Source organism: Netta rufina (genome assembly GCF_964035555.1).
Source record: "Netta rufina genome assembly, chromosome: 5".
Classification (NCBI taxonomy): domain Eukaryota; kingdom Metazoa; phylum Chordata; class Aves; order Anseriformes; family Anatidae; genus Netta; species Netta rufina.
This window is the reverse complement of record NC_140128.1, coordinates 30,140,231-30,158,722: the sequence shown is the minus strand read 5'-3', so window position 1 is coordinate 30,158,722 and position 18,492 is coordinate 30,140,231. Positions and strand designations below refer to the sequence as shown.

Below are 18,492 nucleotides of genomic sequence, written 5' to 3'. Positions count from 1 at the left end.
AGGGATGGGACACAGTTGACAAGGACACATCTTATCTTCTGTCCCTCCCAGCACCTGGAGAGAGTTTGCAAATGTATCGTCTTCACCATAACGATTCCGAGGGCAGCCACATGCATGGATGTCCACAGCAGCCTGGCTTCATTTGAAGCTACCCTTTTAGAAAACAAGTGTCCCAATGCCAGCAGAGATCCTGCAGTCTCTCTCTCGTGACTGTCCTGCAGAAACTCACCTCACAACAGAGTGCCTTACAGGGATTTCCCTAAACAAACACAGTACAGCTCCTCTGGACTCCAAAGCCCCTTCAGCAAGTTCCCCCCCCAAATACAGTATTGCACATAATCTTCACTACTGCAGCCCTACCTAACAGCTTTAATTATCTGTAGACAGTAGCTTGTATGCTATCCTGTGTTCCCCATAACATATCTTGGCATCTGTCTTCAACTCTGAAAGTTTAATAAAAAAGGTAAGTTTACGTGACAAGACCAAACGTAGCTGCTATTCATGTTAATAGGCAAAACTATATAAACCTATATAGGTTTTCGTTAGAGAGGACAGTGGAATCCAGTAATACCTCTCAAGAAACAAAGTTTGCTATGCAATATGGCAAAACAGGACAAATGCTGAATTCTGCATCCTTAGCAAAGAGAGGCAGAAGCAGGCAGAAACAGTCATGCTGATCAGCCCCTACCAACCAGCCAAGTGACGGTGAAGAAGAGCTGCTGAAGAGCAGATGCTGCTTTCCTTTAATTTAGTAAAGCCAGCAAGGTGGCTCAACAGACCAGCGCAGACATGACGCAAAAGCACCGCAGGTTTTACCGCTCACTGGGGAAACATATTAATGTGCATCTCAGCATCACCTGGAAAGGAAGTCCCCTCCTTCTACAGTGCAAACCTCCAGGTCCATATTAATGACCACTGTTACTCTGCAGTAGGCTGAAGTGAAAATACACAATGCCAGGTGACCGGAACAATCAAGATGACTTTTCAACCTGTCCTCACATACCCCCAAGCTCCTGTTTCTATGTGCTCCGTTGTCACACACATCTGCTCCGATCCCTGAGACACATGTACTATTTTAATGTGCCTCCACCAGGATCCTGCCTGCCACATCTCCATCCTCCCACACCCGTGGGACCGAACTCAGTAAAACTGTCCCCTGACAAGCCCACCAGAGCGCACGTCCTGCAGCTGGTTCCGACCCGCAATGCCCCCCACATCCCCCTAGAAACACAGCTTGCACCAACAAGCCTTCTAAGCACAGGGTTAATCCTAACCACCTGTGTACTTGGATTAACTGGTTAGAAGTGACACACAAGCTGGGAGAGAAGGCAGCTCCAAGGCACACTGAATATTTGCTGGCTTTACCTGAGATCTGTTGTTCCTCCTGGAATCCCAGGGAAGAGGAGTAGGTAGTGACAAAACCAGAAAGCTGTTTTTAGATAATCTCTTTCAACCCTAACAGAGTGAACCCTACTTTAACGACAATAGCGACAAACACCAAATATTGACAAACCTTCGGCCTGACAAAGCACATCAAAAGTTTTTTTTTCTTTGTCTGGTATTCTGCACCCTGATGGGACTTTTCCAGGGCCCCAGCTTTCTGCTGTTATAGTGTTGGTACTAATTTGATTTGCATGGATCTCTATTTCAGAAAATGCTTGTCAGCCTCAGACTATTTTGAAGAAAATTCATGCGATTCATCCCTGAATCTATCCAAAGTGATAGCAAATCCTTTGCTGAAGTAATGAGAGAGAATTTAATCTTGACATTCCTGGATTAAGCAGTTGAAAAGCAAAGACTAGAGGAACCGGTGGCACAAAAGACAGCTGTTTCCAGAGCTGTAGATAAATTGACAGAGTCTAGACATTATGAATGAGAGCTCAGTAGAGCTAGAGAAGCTTGTCACAGCAGAGGTGGGAATCCAGATTTTAATGACTCAATTAAAGAAAGCCATGACTGGTGGAAAACACGGAGCTATTTCTATCTCCTTGTCCCTACAACTGCCCTCATACTGCTGTGGGTGTAATTACATAAGACACACAATCCTTTAATGGAAGGTGGAATTATTTAAGGAAAACAGCTGGCAAATTTAGAACTAAGTAGGAGCAAAGAAACGTCAGCGCTGAACCGAGAGCGTGTCAAACATGACCCAGATACCTAATTAGAAGTTATACTCAAATCTAACTTGCAGAGGGATCAGGAAACAGGCTGGCTGAATTCAGCAGAGAGACTGCAAGAGGTGTGTCCTTGAGCTTTACTGTCTGCTTGTCTCGGTACTGTTCTGATCACCCCACTCTCCCCTGGCTTTAATTTGACAACGCTAACGAGCTTGCCAGGAGAGCGTCAGTAGGGAATAATCACGTGAAGAACCTCACCTGTGAGCTCCTGCAGCTCGGCAAGGTGGGAGCTTTAGCTTCAGGCCTGTCCCCAGCTGACCCTTTCTGAGCGAGGATGCAGTCACTGGAGCCACAGGGCCAGAGGCAGGCGGCTTCCTCAGGCTGCTGGCCACAGGAGCCCTCATGCCTTAAGCACCTGAGCCCACAGGACATCCCATTTCCAGAGAGCACTTGTAGAAAGAAAATGGGGGAAGGTGGAGGAATGCTACTCTGTCTGGAGTCTGTGTTCACGCACTGAACAAGCTCCTGTCACTGAGGTGCAATCCAAAGGCATTCGCAATACAGAGGAATGTAACACATTAATTAAGAACAGCTCCGTGAAAGCTAACCAGAGTCAGTCAAAATATTACTTTCTATTAAAAATAGATGTCCCTAAAACCCAGCACTCTGCAAAACGAAAGCTCTGGCTACGCTTATTTTAATTTTCCCTTATGCTATTCTCCACAGGGGCAGAGAAATAAGTTCTATTGTGGTTTTAAACAAAAGTATTCAAATACAGATGGATATATTTGTGAGTGTGTCTGCTCAGCTGATCCTGCACAAAAATCAGGTGAAGCCACAGACATCTTCAGTCATCTGCCAACGTCTGAGATGGTCCCCATGGGACAGCCCATACAAGTTAATGGGAAAGAACAGTCTGCAAAATAAGATTGCAGCATGGCAACATGCTCTACTACTGGAGCCAAGACATGAGATAACCTTTGAAGACTACACACATTTCCAAACTTGATGCTCAAGGACCACTGCTGGCAACAAAAGCAATATCTTAATGGGGAACAAACAAGCAGCAAGTCATTGACAGAGATGGTGCTGAGATATGCTAACTACTTAAACTACCACATACACTACATAAAATGCAAAAATTCATTAATTTGCATGTATATCACAGATAAGAGCAAAGGTGATGGAAAGCTTACCAGGCCCCTTTTTGATAGGCATCTTCCTGTTGTGAATTTTCAAACAGGTAACAAGAGGTGTCAGCGTGCTGCTCCACCTCTGAGGGAGGACGTGGCTGCAGAGCAGGGCCAGGGAGGTTGTATTACCCCTGCGCTTGGCACTAGCGCAGCACTTAATGGAGCACTTCAGACAGCTCTGGGGCTCACTGTTCAAAATGTTGTTAAAAACTTGGAAATTGTCCAGAGAAGAAGCACAGGAGGAATTAAAGGGCTGGAATACATGCTTTGTAGTCAGACATCCTTTTTGGGACACAATTTATTGAAAACTTCACAAAGAGAAAGTGAGGTGACTACGTCACCATCATTGCAGTGATTAAGTATCCTTATGGAGAGGACAGATGTCTTCGCTGTCAACCATAAAAACTATGAGGTTCAATCAGGTGATCTGGACAAAATCAGACCAGAAACAAGGAACGTATTTGGGGTATATTATTATTATTTTTTTTTTTTAAAGGGTAACACTAACTTCTTTAAAGGTTACAGTAGATTTTCTTACCCCAAGTATTTTTTAAAATTTGATACTTTCCGAGAAGATGCATAGATGTGAAGAGGATTCCAGGCAGGGAAGCAGACTGAACTGAAGGACCACCACAACCTCTCAACCTGTGTGCTGCACAGGTCAGCACGATGAGCAAAGGTCTCCATCCTTTCTCTGCACTGCAGTCACTGGTCCAGGACATGCATCAAGACTTATGAGCCTTTACATCTCTATTATTTATTGCTGGGCACAACTGCTGCGTCTAAACTGATCGCTGTCAGCTCCTACTGGGCACAACACAGTGCCCATGTACACCACCAAGCTGTTGTAGCAAAGCAAGTTCCTAAAGCAGTAAACTGACAAGCTCATTTTGTGTTTGTTTTTGCAGTTTCAGGTTGTTACACTTCTTCCATCTTCTAGGCACATGTCATTTCCAAGTACATCTTATAGCTCTCCAAGAAAGCAAGCTACTGGTTTGGGTCAAGGACTCAATACTCTTTGGATGTTTAAATTCAACACTTCCTACCTAAAGGAAAAAATGCCTATTATAATATCCATATAGCAATGACATAAACGATGCTACAATGCAAAACTAGCCAGTCTTCTGACTATACTTTTTCTATGTGAGCAAAGAAATAACACTGATTTATATGCCACTGTCCATTTCATTACCTCCAGCAATCATAATCTTGAATAGACCAGTCACTAAAATTTTATCAGAGTTCAGTACCCCTTTATTTCTCTGTCATTTGTACTAGTTCTCTCACTCTCACCTCTCAGTGTCTCTGTCTGGTGAGAGGAAAACGCACAGAGCATTAAACAAAACAACACTGAATATTTAGCAGACGTTTGTTTGCCAGAAATTTGCCTTCAGTTGTTCTAACCTATGCAGGAAATAGAAATGACATTTACTGAATACTTAGAGCAAAGGTGAAGTATCAAAAACCAAAAACCCATCAGAAATTATTCACTCAGGTGAATTTGCACATTATTTTGGTATTGTCCAGCAAACAACTGATACCCTTAGGAATCAAAAAAATAAATAAAATAAAAGTAGGTGGGGAAGCAATTCTATCTGCAATAAAAATAGGACCAAAAAATACTAGAAAAAGTGACAATAAAGCACACAGTCTTCCACCACTGTAGACAAACATTATGTTTTTGTCAGTCCATGTTATAACTAGCGTTTTACATGAACAGACTTCTCAAAGTTTCTTGCACGTTTTAGTATTCTTTTTGGGGTAAAAGTTAACACAGTACCATTCAGGCCATATTATGGAGGTACCTGCATGGAGAAAATTCTTATTGTGCAAGTGACCTTGTAATGAATTAGAATCAATTCTGCTCTCCTGAAAAAGATTCCCTCCTTACAAACCAAGCAGCCATCAAACAGGAATTAACCGAACGAAGACCTAATTGCTAAGTTTTATTTCTCTGCAGGACCAAAATATAATTTTCTTCCCTGCATGTGGTAGTGAATCATACATCAAAAATATCCCAGCTCATCAATTCACACCACACTCAAAACAAATCCATGGGAAACCAGCATGCAATTTTGAGATTTATCCACACGCACACAGGAAAAAAAAAAAAGTTAAAGAAAATATGTAAATGTGTATATATAAAAAAAAGAGGCTGGTTATTTTTAATGATGGATATGTATGGAAAGTCTGAAAGTGTTTTTTTTTTTTTTTTTTTTTTTTTTTGTTATTCTCACATAGTATTCAATGCAAATAAACAACTGACCAAAGATTCTGCTGGAACAGGTGGAACAAAAGTTACTTATCAGCCATTCAGGGTATGCACTTAAGCCGGGCAATGCTGTGTCCTCTCTAGCACTACTCCAACCTGCTTCAGCTAGAACATCCAGGAGCGGTTTGCCTAAGGGCTGCATCTCCACATACGCCTTAGTGGGTATATGGCTCCTCAGGCACAGCAGGAGCAAAGATGCTCTGCTGTGTACTGAATGCTCAGCAGCCCACAGGAGTGTTGGAGGCAGGGCAGAAACAAGGCAAAAGGTGTGAAAAAACAAACTCTGTTGGTAGATCCTTCACCACGCAACTCCCAGGTTGCCACAAGGTGAAGACAGGTGACAGCATTGCAGCTTGAGTGCAGCCTGCCCCCCAGTCACATGCAAAGCACAGAGCCCCACAGTTCTCGTAATTAGTCCCCGCTCTTTTGCTGTGTCATTCAGATCTGGAAATAAACTTTTGTAATAATGCTGCGCTTTTGAAGATAGCGCGATGAATGCAAAAATGCATTAATCATTCACTCGTATGAATTTCTACAGGCATTAAAATATTGTTGACTTTTCTTTTTAATGCTTTATTCATTAGCCACAATATTCCACCAGCTAAATGTTGTGTTTCAGAATAAATCTGCAGTCAGCAACAAGAACACTCTTAATATGTAACTTTTGTTACTATGGCTGAATTACCAATTCATCTAAATGCTGGAGTTCAGCAGGTAATTTATCACCAAGTCTGCCTCTACTCCCACTTTTAGTCTCCACTGAAAGACTAAAAGGCCTACAAGCAATTCTTGAAAAACATGAAACCACTTTTAACAGACCTGCTTTGTTCCAGGCTCATAGCTTTCATGTGATGCCTTCAAGCCCACCGATTTTCATGCTTATATTCTTCAGCAAGAGAAATTATGGTTTTGTGTTGTTCTAGCTACTGCCCAGGCGGCTGGAAGGCTTTCTTGCTTTTGTTTTTCCTTTTGACCTCACCTCCGGTAACTTGAAGAACAAATAAGTCACTGCAAAAAGATGAAGCTGGATCATTTGGTGATTTTTTTGTTGTATTTTTATTGTCCACAGGAACATCCACATAGCATGGTAACTTATGCTTCTGATTTATCAAATCTTAACTTGATGGAAGCAAAGTTCCAAATCCAGCAAGGACAGATTGGACCAGAGAGGACATCCATAATTCTAATGCAAGGACGTTATAATTTTGCATAACATCCAGTATCAGGGCCTTTTGGATAGTACTTTACAGGCCATTTTACTAACCAGATCGTAAATTTCTCAGGATGTGTTTCAGAAGCTTTCTGCGGTGACCCAAACCAAATTTTATCGCATCCACCTCTGTGTGATGGGCTTTTCTTCCAGTGATCTCCACCTTAGGGCTGGCTACTTGAGGTGCTGACACATGAATACTTACACATAGCTATGTATAATGTCCAGTTCTTGCAACTTAAAAACTATGCTTAAATTCATTAAGTCGTTTAAGATTAATCCCATAATCCATGTGCATATTTTTAAAGATTGTGTAAGCTTCACATGATGCATGAGCAAGCTCTGCGTGGAGACAACCCTGACAAGAAGGGAGAACTATGAATAAGACGCACAGAAGTGGCATCAAGAGCCAGCTATGGAAACAATTCTTCCTCGAAAAAGGTCGAAGTAGCTGTGGAGTCGCACATCCTGCAGTATTTGAGCTGAGTTCATGCCCCACAGGCAGGGAGGACCACTGATGGACCACAAAACCTACTACCCAAGCTACATTTGGGCTGGGAGAGCAGCACCCACAGCGTGGCTTGCGATCAAGGTGAAGCTGCACGCACTGAAATGAAGCTTCTCTGCAGCAGAGGGCAGTGACACACAAATGCTAGCGTTCATCATTCTGCACAGCACCGACAGGTAATGCAGAAGCCTGCCCTTACTTATCTCTAGCGTACAACACTTGCCACTCTTCGGCTTATTCTTATGAATAATCACATGCTCTTTATGCATATGTGAGCATGCACACATCGCTGTGGGTTTGTGCAGATGCACAGACATATTGAATGTTCACTTTTAAAAATATTAATTCTGGTTGCTTTCTCTTATTTCTTTGACAACTATATCCTATTCAATTAATCTACCATCCCCCGATCTGAAAATCAAATCCTTTAAACTTTTGCTTCACAGGGCACTGAGTTACATCTTAACAATAGGCAAGGAATTACGACACTGCAGGGAACTGATTTCAATCTTTCCCTCTTCCATTCCCCCCCTTTGAAAGGTAGAAAGCCGGATGCACTTGAAGAGAAAAAAAGGGAGGAGGGGAGAGCTGTAGATGAAGACAGAATAACTCTTCAGCTCCTTAACTGGGTTAATTTGTCTCCTGGCATTAGGATACAGAGCTTAAGAGAACGCTACAGATAAAAAAAAAAAAAAAAGTTGCAAGGCATGCGCTTCCCATGTAATAGCTGACATGTCTAATACTGTGTGATTCACAGCAGCTTTGAAATACTAGATTAAAAGGCATAACGACCTCCTTATTGAGGGAAGGATGGATTGCATTTCCATTGGGTGCAATTTGAAGACAGATGCGTAAGAGAAGAAAATGTAAGTTATGATGAAGAATTCCAGTCTTAGCTTGAATTAGTTTAAATATAAGTGGCTCAGAGCACTTGATTTTTAGTGAAAAATAAATGGATTTGTATGCTTGACCAGTGTTCCCAAGCCAACTTCCACAAGGCAACTGCACACTGGTGAATTTACTGTGTGGCACCTTCTCTACGCAAATGTGGAAAACAATCAGAAATGATATAGTACTGCGTGCATGTATATAAATATACATTAATTTTTACTCAAGAGCAAGTCCTTTTTATTATTTATGAACCAGTAAGCAACCTCACATTATTTTGGACACTGAATTAAGTTTTGACATTTTTTTTCTTGTTTTGTTTGTGATTTAACTAATTGGGCTCGTTATTGTTTAGCAAAAGATTGCACTTGGTTTAGATTTGGGACTATCTATCAGTTCTGTCTGAAACAGAGCCAGTACTGCATTTCAAGTCCTCTGCTTCTCAAAGCGAAACTGCATAGAAAAGAAAAAAAAAAAAAAGAAAGAAAGAAAAAAGGGGCTGATTTGGGCTAAAAATCTGATTCACACACTCATTTTGAAAAGAGTTTTAGCTGCTCAGGTTGAGAAACTGTTGCTGTCCCAAATCCAGGGATGTATATTTTAGATCTAGAGTGAAACTACACAAGTGTTCAATGCAGCCTGCATCAGAGTCAGTTCTACAGTTAAAATCCTACGGTCAGGTGATGAAAGGAGCTCAACAGACAGCCCAGGGGGAGCCAAACCCATCTGCAGCCAACTTGCGGAGTTATGTGGTCTCAATGAAAGCACTTTCTGGGAGGCACTGCGGAAGGTGAATGAGCATTAAGGCAAAGCACTCAGCCTTGGAGCTGGCTCTCTGGGACCTGATAGGTGATGGGTATTGCTGCTCGTCAGCCCTGCCAGTCCTGGTCCTGCTGCATTCACCACCAACCTCTTCCTTGGAACAGTTTTTCTGATCCAGGCCCTTTCAAACACTGTAGAGAGGAATCTGCTCTTCTCCCTGGCACCTTTGGCTGTCATGTCTGGATGAGAGATACATTTGAGCTTCTCTGAAAGGAAAATGCTGCAAATATCCCTCAGACTGGCTTCTGAGGAGCTCATCTCACAATGGGTTCATGAACTGTTCCAGAGCTTAGGTGCCATGAACTACATGGTTAGAGAACATTATCAATAATAAATCCCCTCTTTCACGACACTGTGGGATTTCAATTCCCCAGCCAAATGCATTTTCTTTGAGTGCGTGACATTCTGAAGTGTTCTGGGACAACTCTATAAGCATTTGCCAAGACACACGCTGGCTTCTTCAGACAGAGACACATGGCAGTTTAAACTTGGTATATATCATGAGTCTCGAGAAACGACAGGCCATCTGGCAGATTTCAGCAATACTGGCACTTTCTGCTCAGAGAGGTCCAGGACTTAACTACGAAAGACATGGTAGGTCACAAATGAAATACATTGGCAGGACTGCGTACATGAAGCTTGTATGGCACTTAACCCAAACCTGTACAGCTGGGTTGTCACCCGTCAATCTCAGAGCTACGCAGGCAGCTTTGGGAGCAGAGCAAGGAGGCAAGCATTGGGGTAAGGGTAAGGGTCAGGAGTAGTGCACAAGTGAGGTGACAACTAGGGGAGTGCTGATGGAAGACAGAGGTATCACTCAAAACAGAGCTGTGGGGAAAGAACTGCTTGAGGTCAGTGCGTTATGGGTCACGAAGTTGTATCAAAACTTCTCAAGAGGAAGGCAGGATGGTGAGAGACTTGTAGGCTGCACATATCCCTTGGGTCACAACAGCAAAGATCTTGGCACACAGGATCAGATGGTGAAATCTGGAATGAGGTTGGGGGCAGGGTGAAGATTGGAAATCATAAAGGAGGCTTTTTGCACTGGAAAGCTCAGCTGTTACAGGTCAGCACTGACTTCTGACTTGTTTCAATAACGTTGCACAGGGCAAAGTCTCAATCTTTGGTAGAAGTATAGGCCTTTGGTCCTCCAACCAAACAGGAGGTTAGTTTTGAGTATGGAAATCAAAAAGATTAGAAAGATGGTTTTGTTGCCGAATAGTGTAATGAGATATTCTTACAATAGCCTGACGACCAGGACAATACAGAATTGCTAATTCATTTGCAGAAACAAATTATTACTGAGCAAATAGTTTTCTCATTGAAAGGTGAAAATCTATGACAACAACTGCCATCCATCACGGACATTGTCCGATGACCCTGTCTGTGCATGGATCACAGCACTACTCAATACCTGCTGTCAGTCAGCTTTTCCTTCCCTTTGTCCATCATGTCAGTGCTGTTCTCCACACGTACTGGGCAATCTCTTTCAGGTACATACACACAGATGTAAAACGGTCCGGTTACGTCTTAGTTCCACTCTCTGCAGTTTGCCTGCAAAAGCGAAGACTGAACCACGATAATGGTGTGATGTGCTTTCCTTTGACTGACCTACTTTTAGCCAAAAGCCAGGGAAGAGGATACACAAATCTACTTCTAATGCAGATTAAAACGTGCCTTTGGCACAGCATCCTCACACAGACTCATCATACATTCAAAAAAGGTTTTTTCATCCTTCTCCTAGACTCCTGTTGTCTAGAGAGGACCATTAATGATAACTCCCTGAGGCTCCTTCTCCTTGTGTTGCAGAATGCTTCATTCATAACTTAGGCATCTGGACAGACGAAAGCAAAACCCAGACGAGTGGTTCTTTCCCTAGTATTCAAACTTTAAATCAAACACCCACTTTGCTGTACTATAAACAGAACTGCAGGTTTAGAACGCCAAGGCGCTGCTGTACTGTTTCTTTTTGTTTAAGATTTTACATTTCTCCTGTGAGAATCCATTACAATAGAAGTGTCAAGCAAAAATAAACCTCTGTTAATCACAGTCACTGAGAACCTGCCAAGTAAATCATGTCTCGACATTGCTGTTCTACTTTTCAGGTAAAAAAACAAGCGTACAAGAATGCCAGAATCGGGAAATTAAGTTCTTCCCAAGAGAAGGGCTGTAAAGGTAGGCCCAAGGATTTTTTTGAAAACACAAGCTCTTCTCTTGTGTTCGTGAAATTTAACAAAACTAGAAAAACACTAAAATTGAGTATCCTATGGCCGTAAGAATAATTCAGGTTGCAAGGATTCCAAGGATTCCTTAGAGGTCACACCGAGTCCCACCTCTACTCAAAGCAAGGCCAAATGCAAAGCCAACACTGAAATCAGATACAGATTTCTTCTGGTTTTGGTCAATATGAAAGCAGGTATATGCATCTGAAGGGAGAAGTAAGAAATGGAGACACCTTTGGGCTTTCAGCCGAGTCATTATTTTCCCATACTTTTCAAACTCAGAGACTTCATGCACTGCGCAGCACATCACAAGGGAACTGTCTTCAAATCACCTGAAGTGAGTGTTACTGAGCTTGGTTCATTCCGAATTCAAGAATTTGCTGTGAGCTTTGGAAGGAGGTTATGTTTTTATCTTCAGCTTTTTGCTATTCCCTGTGCTGTTGAAAAGCAGCCATTTGAAGGTGATGCAGCTGCTGCTCCAAGAGAACAGTCAAAAGGGGAAGGCACCACCATACCAGGGTACTGCCAACCTGGGTGCTACCTAACGATAATCACTTCTTCAAAGATGCTGTGAGGTCTCCCATCTTTCTTCCCCCCCCCCCCCCCCCCCCCCCCCCCGGTAAAAGACGGCAACTTGATAACTAGATCAACCACTTAATCAATGTTATGAATATTAACAGGTATACTAGAAACCTGTTTTAGTTGAGTAAACCTCAAGACATCCAGTTTGCACATTGTAGACTATCACTTATGGAATGAATTTGCAAACCAGATATACGGTTGTTTTCCCCATGAACCTTCAAGAACAGCCAGCTCATACCTGCTCTAGCCATTAGCTGCAATTTATCAGTTTTCACATCTCATTCCAAATTCATGTTTCTCTCCCAGAGTAAAGCCCTAATCCTGCAACTGTCAGTTATATTGAGTCACCACCCTGAAACCAATTTCAGACATAAGAGCCTGTTGCTCAATAAAAAGGGATTAACTGGACTGAGCCTTATTTAAAACTTCAATTTCCATATTCCCTGCCTATCCCCAAGAGCTTGGCAGATTTGTATTCCATTCCTGTAGCTTTAGTTGGATGTTATTTTCCTGATACAAGGATATCAAATCACACTCCTGAATGAATCAACACAGTTTCAAACTCTGCCCAATCCAACATTTTTCACAGTAAGGACATTTCTGAAGTGCTTCAGCTCAGCTACCCTCCACTGCAGGGAACCATCTTTGCAGTTGCTTGACACCAGCTGTACTGCCAGTATTCCTGTTGACTACAGATATTATCCCATTATTTTACAACAGGATAAAGTACCCAAGAGCAAGAAAGATCCATTTGAACTGCCAGCTGTCTCTTGGTTTTTGGTGTGCTGCCCTTTTGCAATAATGCACACATGCATTCCTGCATTTTTAGTGATTGTTTGATTTTACTGAAGTGAAGATGCCACAGTAGCAGCCACAGAGAATGAAGTCCTTTAGTTTTCAGGAAAACAGAGGTGAAACTTCCCTAAACTGATGCATCATCATGTGTACCTCGCCTGAACTGGAAAGAATCTGTGCAGGACTGTGACAGTTATGTTTGCTTTACAACATAAATGAGGTAAGTTTAAGGAGTAGTTGGGTATTGGATATTGGACAGAAGTCTAGTGGTAGAGAGAAAGTAAAGTGCTTTTGTACTGCTGCCATGAATACTACTATAGAATTGGCAAAAGCAGGTACCAGAAACACAAGTATAAATCCCCCAACCATTTACACTACACCACCCTGAATAAACTTAGCACATAATAATGGCAAAATTCTTTGTTGCATTAGCAACTATTCTGTCTGAAAATATGGACAGGAATGTTTTTGTACTGACAGCCATTTCCATCCACACTTTTGCACATATAGTTTTAACAAAATGTCATAGAAGCACAAAAGATATTTCACATTCTTGTACACACAACAAATCTCAGAAGTATTTGAGTATAAGTGAGAAAACACTGCTTCAGCTTTCTTTCCCCAGTTCTTCTCTAAAATAGTCCTATTCCCATCATATGGAATGACTGTGCCTGATGATACTGTGATAGACAAAAAAGTATGTAACATACCTTTAAATATAACACAATGTAAGGAAATATCAATGTCTGCTTAAACAATTAGGCAATCTTGGTTCAATACTTCATGCCTAACAACAGTGTGGAAAAAAAAAAAAGCAGAGATGGGCAATTTTTTCTTTCATTCCTTCTTTTTTTGCGTGTTCAGTTTCTGTTTGCTTAGAGCCAGCTAGCACCAGCTCACACTCTTCTGTTCTAAGCAGGGTTCTTACCGGTGACGACACTGGGGATTTTAGACAGAAAGCTCTTAACAGTTCGGATGGGAACTCCACCTGTTTTGTCATCCTGCATTCTTGTGATGATGTCTTCAATCTGTCAAAAGGAAGGAAAGACTTAGTGGTTTATGCAAAATGGTGAATGTTATGTCTATATAACTTGATTGCTTTGGAGCCCAGCTGATAGGATGGGGATTAAATATGGCACATGTTACTGTACAAACACAGACCTAGAGAAACAGCCATCATCTCCCAAATCTAAATCCTGAGACAACAGGGTTCAAGACCAGATAGAAATATGGTGGTATGAGTGCACTGACAATCCTATTGCAGTCATTCTTTTTTGCTGACCAGCAGTGATAGACATGAACACATGTTGTTAGGTCTGCAGGTGAATTAGGTTAGACTCCATACTGCAGTCAGCTTCAGGAGCTTTAACTATCACCAAGTCTGATAGCAGAAAAACAGAGATCCTCTTGTCAGAAGCAAAAAGGCCACATGCAGCAGAAAACTCAGGAGGAAGGATTTTTTTCCTCCCTCTCTTCTCTGTAAGAATATTTATGACCAGCCAGCTTGGTCAGCCAAAGGCCCTCAGGCCCCAGGCCCAGCCCCTGTGAGCAGCCCGGCCACCAGAAGGGTGACTGCACTCCAGCTAGCATCAGCGCTCACCCCGCACCTGGTTTTCTTAAACTACGACCTTCCCTTCCAGGACAGTTTCTCCCTTTCTCCCACATTTACTGGAATTCTCAATATTGTGACCTGTAGAGGGCTTTCATTTTCTGGGGGAAGGAGCTTAATATGTGAGCTCCTGCTCTTTTTTCTAGAACAGGAAGGGGTTTTGCTCCTTCTGAGGATACCCCCGAATCTACTTGGAGGCAACAACAGGGAGAACAAAAACCTGAACTCAAGCACAATGCAGAAATCTGGTGTCTGAGGACTCTCAGCTTTCAAATCACAAGGTCTCAGACACCCAACAAAAATACAGCAGAAGCTGTTGGCTCTCCTGTTAGCTCGCGTGGTCCAAAGCAGAGCCCGCTGCCCGATGGTGGCAGCAGCCCCAGGCGTTCGGGGCAGAGGCTGGCAGCGGTCACACAGAGAGCAAAGCCCTTCCGAGGGATCACACCTCCCATTGTTTTCCCAAAGATTTTCTCTTCACAGATGATGTGAAAACATAACCTCAGCAGAAGGACCGTCTCTAGGAGGATAAGATGTGCGGGGAGCACAGCCCCTCTCTCCTAAATGCAGCTTGAGAGCTCCACCAGCTCCCTTCAAATGCCAAGGAGCGTTCTTCATTTAGATGTGAAAGTAAATTTGTTTCACAGACTCAACGCCTACATTTCCAAACAAGTTTAACTTCAAGTCTTCCCGAGGCGGTAAGAACATCTCCCTGCCAACTGCAGACGCTGCATTTGATCGCCGTGTTTTCAACCTCAGGCTATCACATAACTGAACTGTTCACACCTTGTTTACATGTTATTTTTAAGTTAACACATGCCCTGAGCAGATTCTCAGCAGGAATGAAGTCACAAAGACAAAAATATCCTGAAAAATTCAGTCGACTGCTGAAGGGTGGGTTATCTGGGCGACCCTGCCCGAGCGGGGAGGGCTGGCCCAGATGACCTTGATGTCCCTTCCAACCTCAGCCACCCCGTCAATCTATGAGTCTGATCTACAGCCTGTTTGTCATAGAATAATGCTACTTTTGCCCGAACCCAAATGCTAGGAAAATTAATACAACGTTTTTTCCCTTTACCTGAACTTTATGCAAGGTTATTTGTTGATTTAATTAGTTTCTTCCAGTCCAGGAACAACTGGAGGAGCAGCTGCTCCTCTCAGGCTCAACAATTAGCATTTCACAAGTGCTTCGTGCCTGACCTCAGAGCACCCCTGAGCAGGGCTCTCAGACCATCTTGTCCCAAACCCTGCCCTACACAAGGCTACTGTATTCCCTTGGGTATGCTTGAATTGCAATCTGAGAGAGATTTTCTGAGGAAAATACTCTGGAATGAGTCTCCTGTCTCCATGAACACTTACAGATTTTAAAAACACAGTTTGTCCTAAAGTCGTTTACTCCAATAGAAAGGTCACAATTAAAAAAAAAAAAAAAGAAAAAAAAAAAAGCTAAAATAATTGTTTTGGTACAGGAAAATAAACTTCTTGCTGTTTTGCTCACTGGACCAAACATGACTTATGGCATTCCAAGTTATAATAATTATGTCATCATAAGAAGAGTTCAATTTGAATAAAAATAAATATATATTTATATTATATATACGAATATATGTATATATACATAAAATAAATATATATATTTCCCTAAACCAGCCTCATTCAAAGCAATTAAGTTGGCACTGGTGTCTCAAATAGGACCACTAATTTGGGTTTCAGTCACAATCATAAGACCCTATTGCAATTTTAAATCAAATCAAAACTGCCCTAGAGATGACTCCTTCCCAAAAGGCTCTGACAGCTGCTGCTTCCTCTCGTCTCCCAGCCTGACTACTAGCAGCTTCTGCTCTCTGTCCAAGTGTCAGATGTTACTTTTCTGCCTCCCTTTCTATTCCTGTCTTTCTTTCCTCCCTGTCCTCTCATCCGATCCAGAAGCAACTACGTGCAGTGTCTTCGTACAGCACCCCTGCATTTGGAGTCTGTTGCTTGAGAGCCCACAGTGCTACAGGCTCTGCTTGCACTCAGCCTTCCCTTTCCCAAAATCCTTGCTGGTGTTTGCCAGCAGATTCCTGGGCTTCTTGAAGAAACATTTGATGGTCATTTAATCCTTTCTCAAAATCAAGCTGAAAATGAGATATAAATATATCAACCTAGGACAACCTAGGACAAGTTTCTATTCAATCTACTACAAAGAGAAGAACTGACCTGCACCAGCCTCTTGTTTTTTGCATCCACCCAAAGATTACAGATGTTGCCATGCTGGATCCCAACACCCAGCCAGGTATGGAGATGTTTCTCAGAGTAAGCAACATAGAGACAAAGGAAAAATGTGATCATCTTAGAGCTTCAAGCGTGGAGAAGAGTTTCTGCATATCATTAAATAAGCCTTATGTTTCCCTTTTTGGCCTGCAGAGAACACAAGTCCTTGGACAGTTCGTTTAATCACACTACGAGGCAGAAATGAGCAAAAGGGGTTCCTCCTATTTCTCACTTCCCAATAAGTGAGATGTCAGCACGGATGGGACCCTAGAGTATGTAGATTATAAGAGTTTACTGAAGCATCCAGTTATGCACTAAATCCCCAACACATCCTACTGCTGGGGGAATTTGCTAGTACATATTAGACTTTCTTTTCCACTGGAAAAGTAGATCTTGAGTTTATCAGAGCTGAGATGTCTATCACCTGATGATGGAAAGTCTCTTTTCCAAGGCAAGTGAAAATAAGATGATATTTTTATTAACGTGTTATAAAAAATAGCAATGCAACAACAAATGTAATATTGTGGTTCCAGCCATCTCAGAAAAGGCTGACTGTAGATGAAAAGATACTGTGATGGGCTCTGGAACAATAAACCATTTCTGTACACCATGCTCATGTATGAAGTACGTTTCTACACTGAGAAAAATCCCATCCCACAAAGAGACCAACCGAAGAAAAAGAAAGCCAAAGCTATTAAAAATATCACTGATTACACCAAATCTCTATATTTATTTTTTAAGATTTTCAGGAGTTTCCAGAAGGAAATAAAGACTTCCATGATGCCGGTCATATCACTGATCACAGCCCGGCAATTCTGAGTCAGTGCCACACCACATCCCTAGTGTTACTGTTCGAAAGAGGAAAGTAACTCGACTTTGCAGTGGCTTTTCTTTCTCCCAGCACCAAATTAATGCAGGCACCCAGAAGGCAGTGACGGGTGTGTGCAGCCTCGCTGAGCCCTGGAAGCATGCTGCTCACCATCAAGCCTGTCCTTGGCCATGACATGCTGACAGAACAGCAAGTAACACACAAAAAAGAGAAGTTAACAGCTCCCATCCCATAAGATCCCCTGCTTAGACCCCCGTAACAGCTTACTGATGCTACCTGCCTGAAAACATGGTTCAGTGCTACTCAGCAGCTACCTCCTAATGATGTCAGAGGTCACCCCAATCCTCTTTTTCCAGCTCATTTTTCTGTGAGCCATTAGGAGAAGCAGTGCCCTTTTCATATGCTGCAGGCATGCACAGCTGCCTGCTTCTGAGTATTTGGGTACCCACGATGTTCCTAATTACAAGTACTCTGCTCTTGGGAATTCCTACCCCCAGCTAACCTGTGGCAGGACAGTGTGAGCATCACTCATCAGCACCACCACTGAACACACAGGGCTGGGCAGACAGCTCTGGGCACTGCCAAATACCCTCTTCACCCTGGCAGGTGAGCACTCTCATGAATATTGGCGGAGCTGGATGATACACAGGGGAATGGATCAATCTGTTGTGAGCTAGCACGCTGCTAACAATTATAAATACATTGATCTTTTACTCTCGTCAGAAATACAAGTTTAAAATAGATGATGCTTCTCACGTTGCCATCCTCTACAAGGCCCGAAGGTGTCTCTGCCCACCTACCTGGCAGTGCTTGTGCTGCCGTGCCCCTTCCACCTGCTGGCTCCTGCCGGGCAGCCCCACGCACGGGCAGACGAGGAAGGCTGATTTGACAAGCCTTCAGAAGCCCACTTGCTTCACCTGTGCAGACAATTTCACTCTGCTCTACCACGGGAAAAGGACACTGAAAAAAGGGATGATACGCCTCCCTTCAGCACCCTCGAGGGAAAAAGGACAACCTTGCCTCTGAGACAGTGCTGGAAATCAGCAGAGCAGCACCGCTGGAGAATTGCTTTGTGACCTTCAGCAAACAGCTTCATCTGTCTTTGTCTGAGCCTCCCCTCCTGTACAGCAGAGATAATAACAGATCACAGAAGGGCACTGAAACTTAATTCAGTGATGCCAGAGCTGCTGGGACA

The 18,492-nt window shown here is 42.8% G+C and overlaps 1 protein-coding gene across 5 annotated transcripts in view; it reads right to left on the bottom strand.

Annotated features, from left to right (window-relative positions):
* RGS6 (regulator of G protein signaling 6) overlaps positions 1-13,631 on the bottom strand; it is a gene marked incomplete at its 3' end in the record, with an annotated part of 94,491 nt that extends 80,860 nt beyond the window's left edge. For all 5 annotated transcript variants that reach the window (XM_084287390.1, XM_084287391.1, XM_084287392.1 and 2 more), the window contains exon 1: positions 13,538-13,631. In XM_084287390.1, coding sequence (XP_084143516.1) covers positions 13,538-13,616 — 79 coding nt within the window. In that variant the 5' untranslated portion in view covers positions 13,617-13,631. The remainder of the gene's footprint in view (positions 1-13,537) is intronic.
* Positions 13,632-18,492: the final 4,861 nt, after the last annotated feature.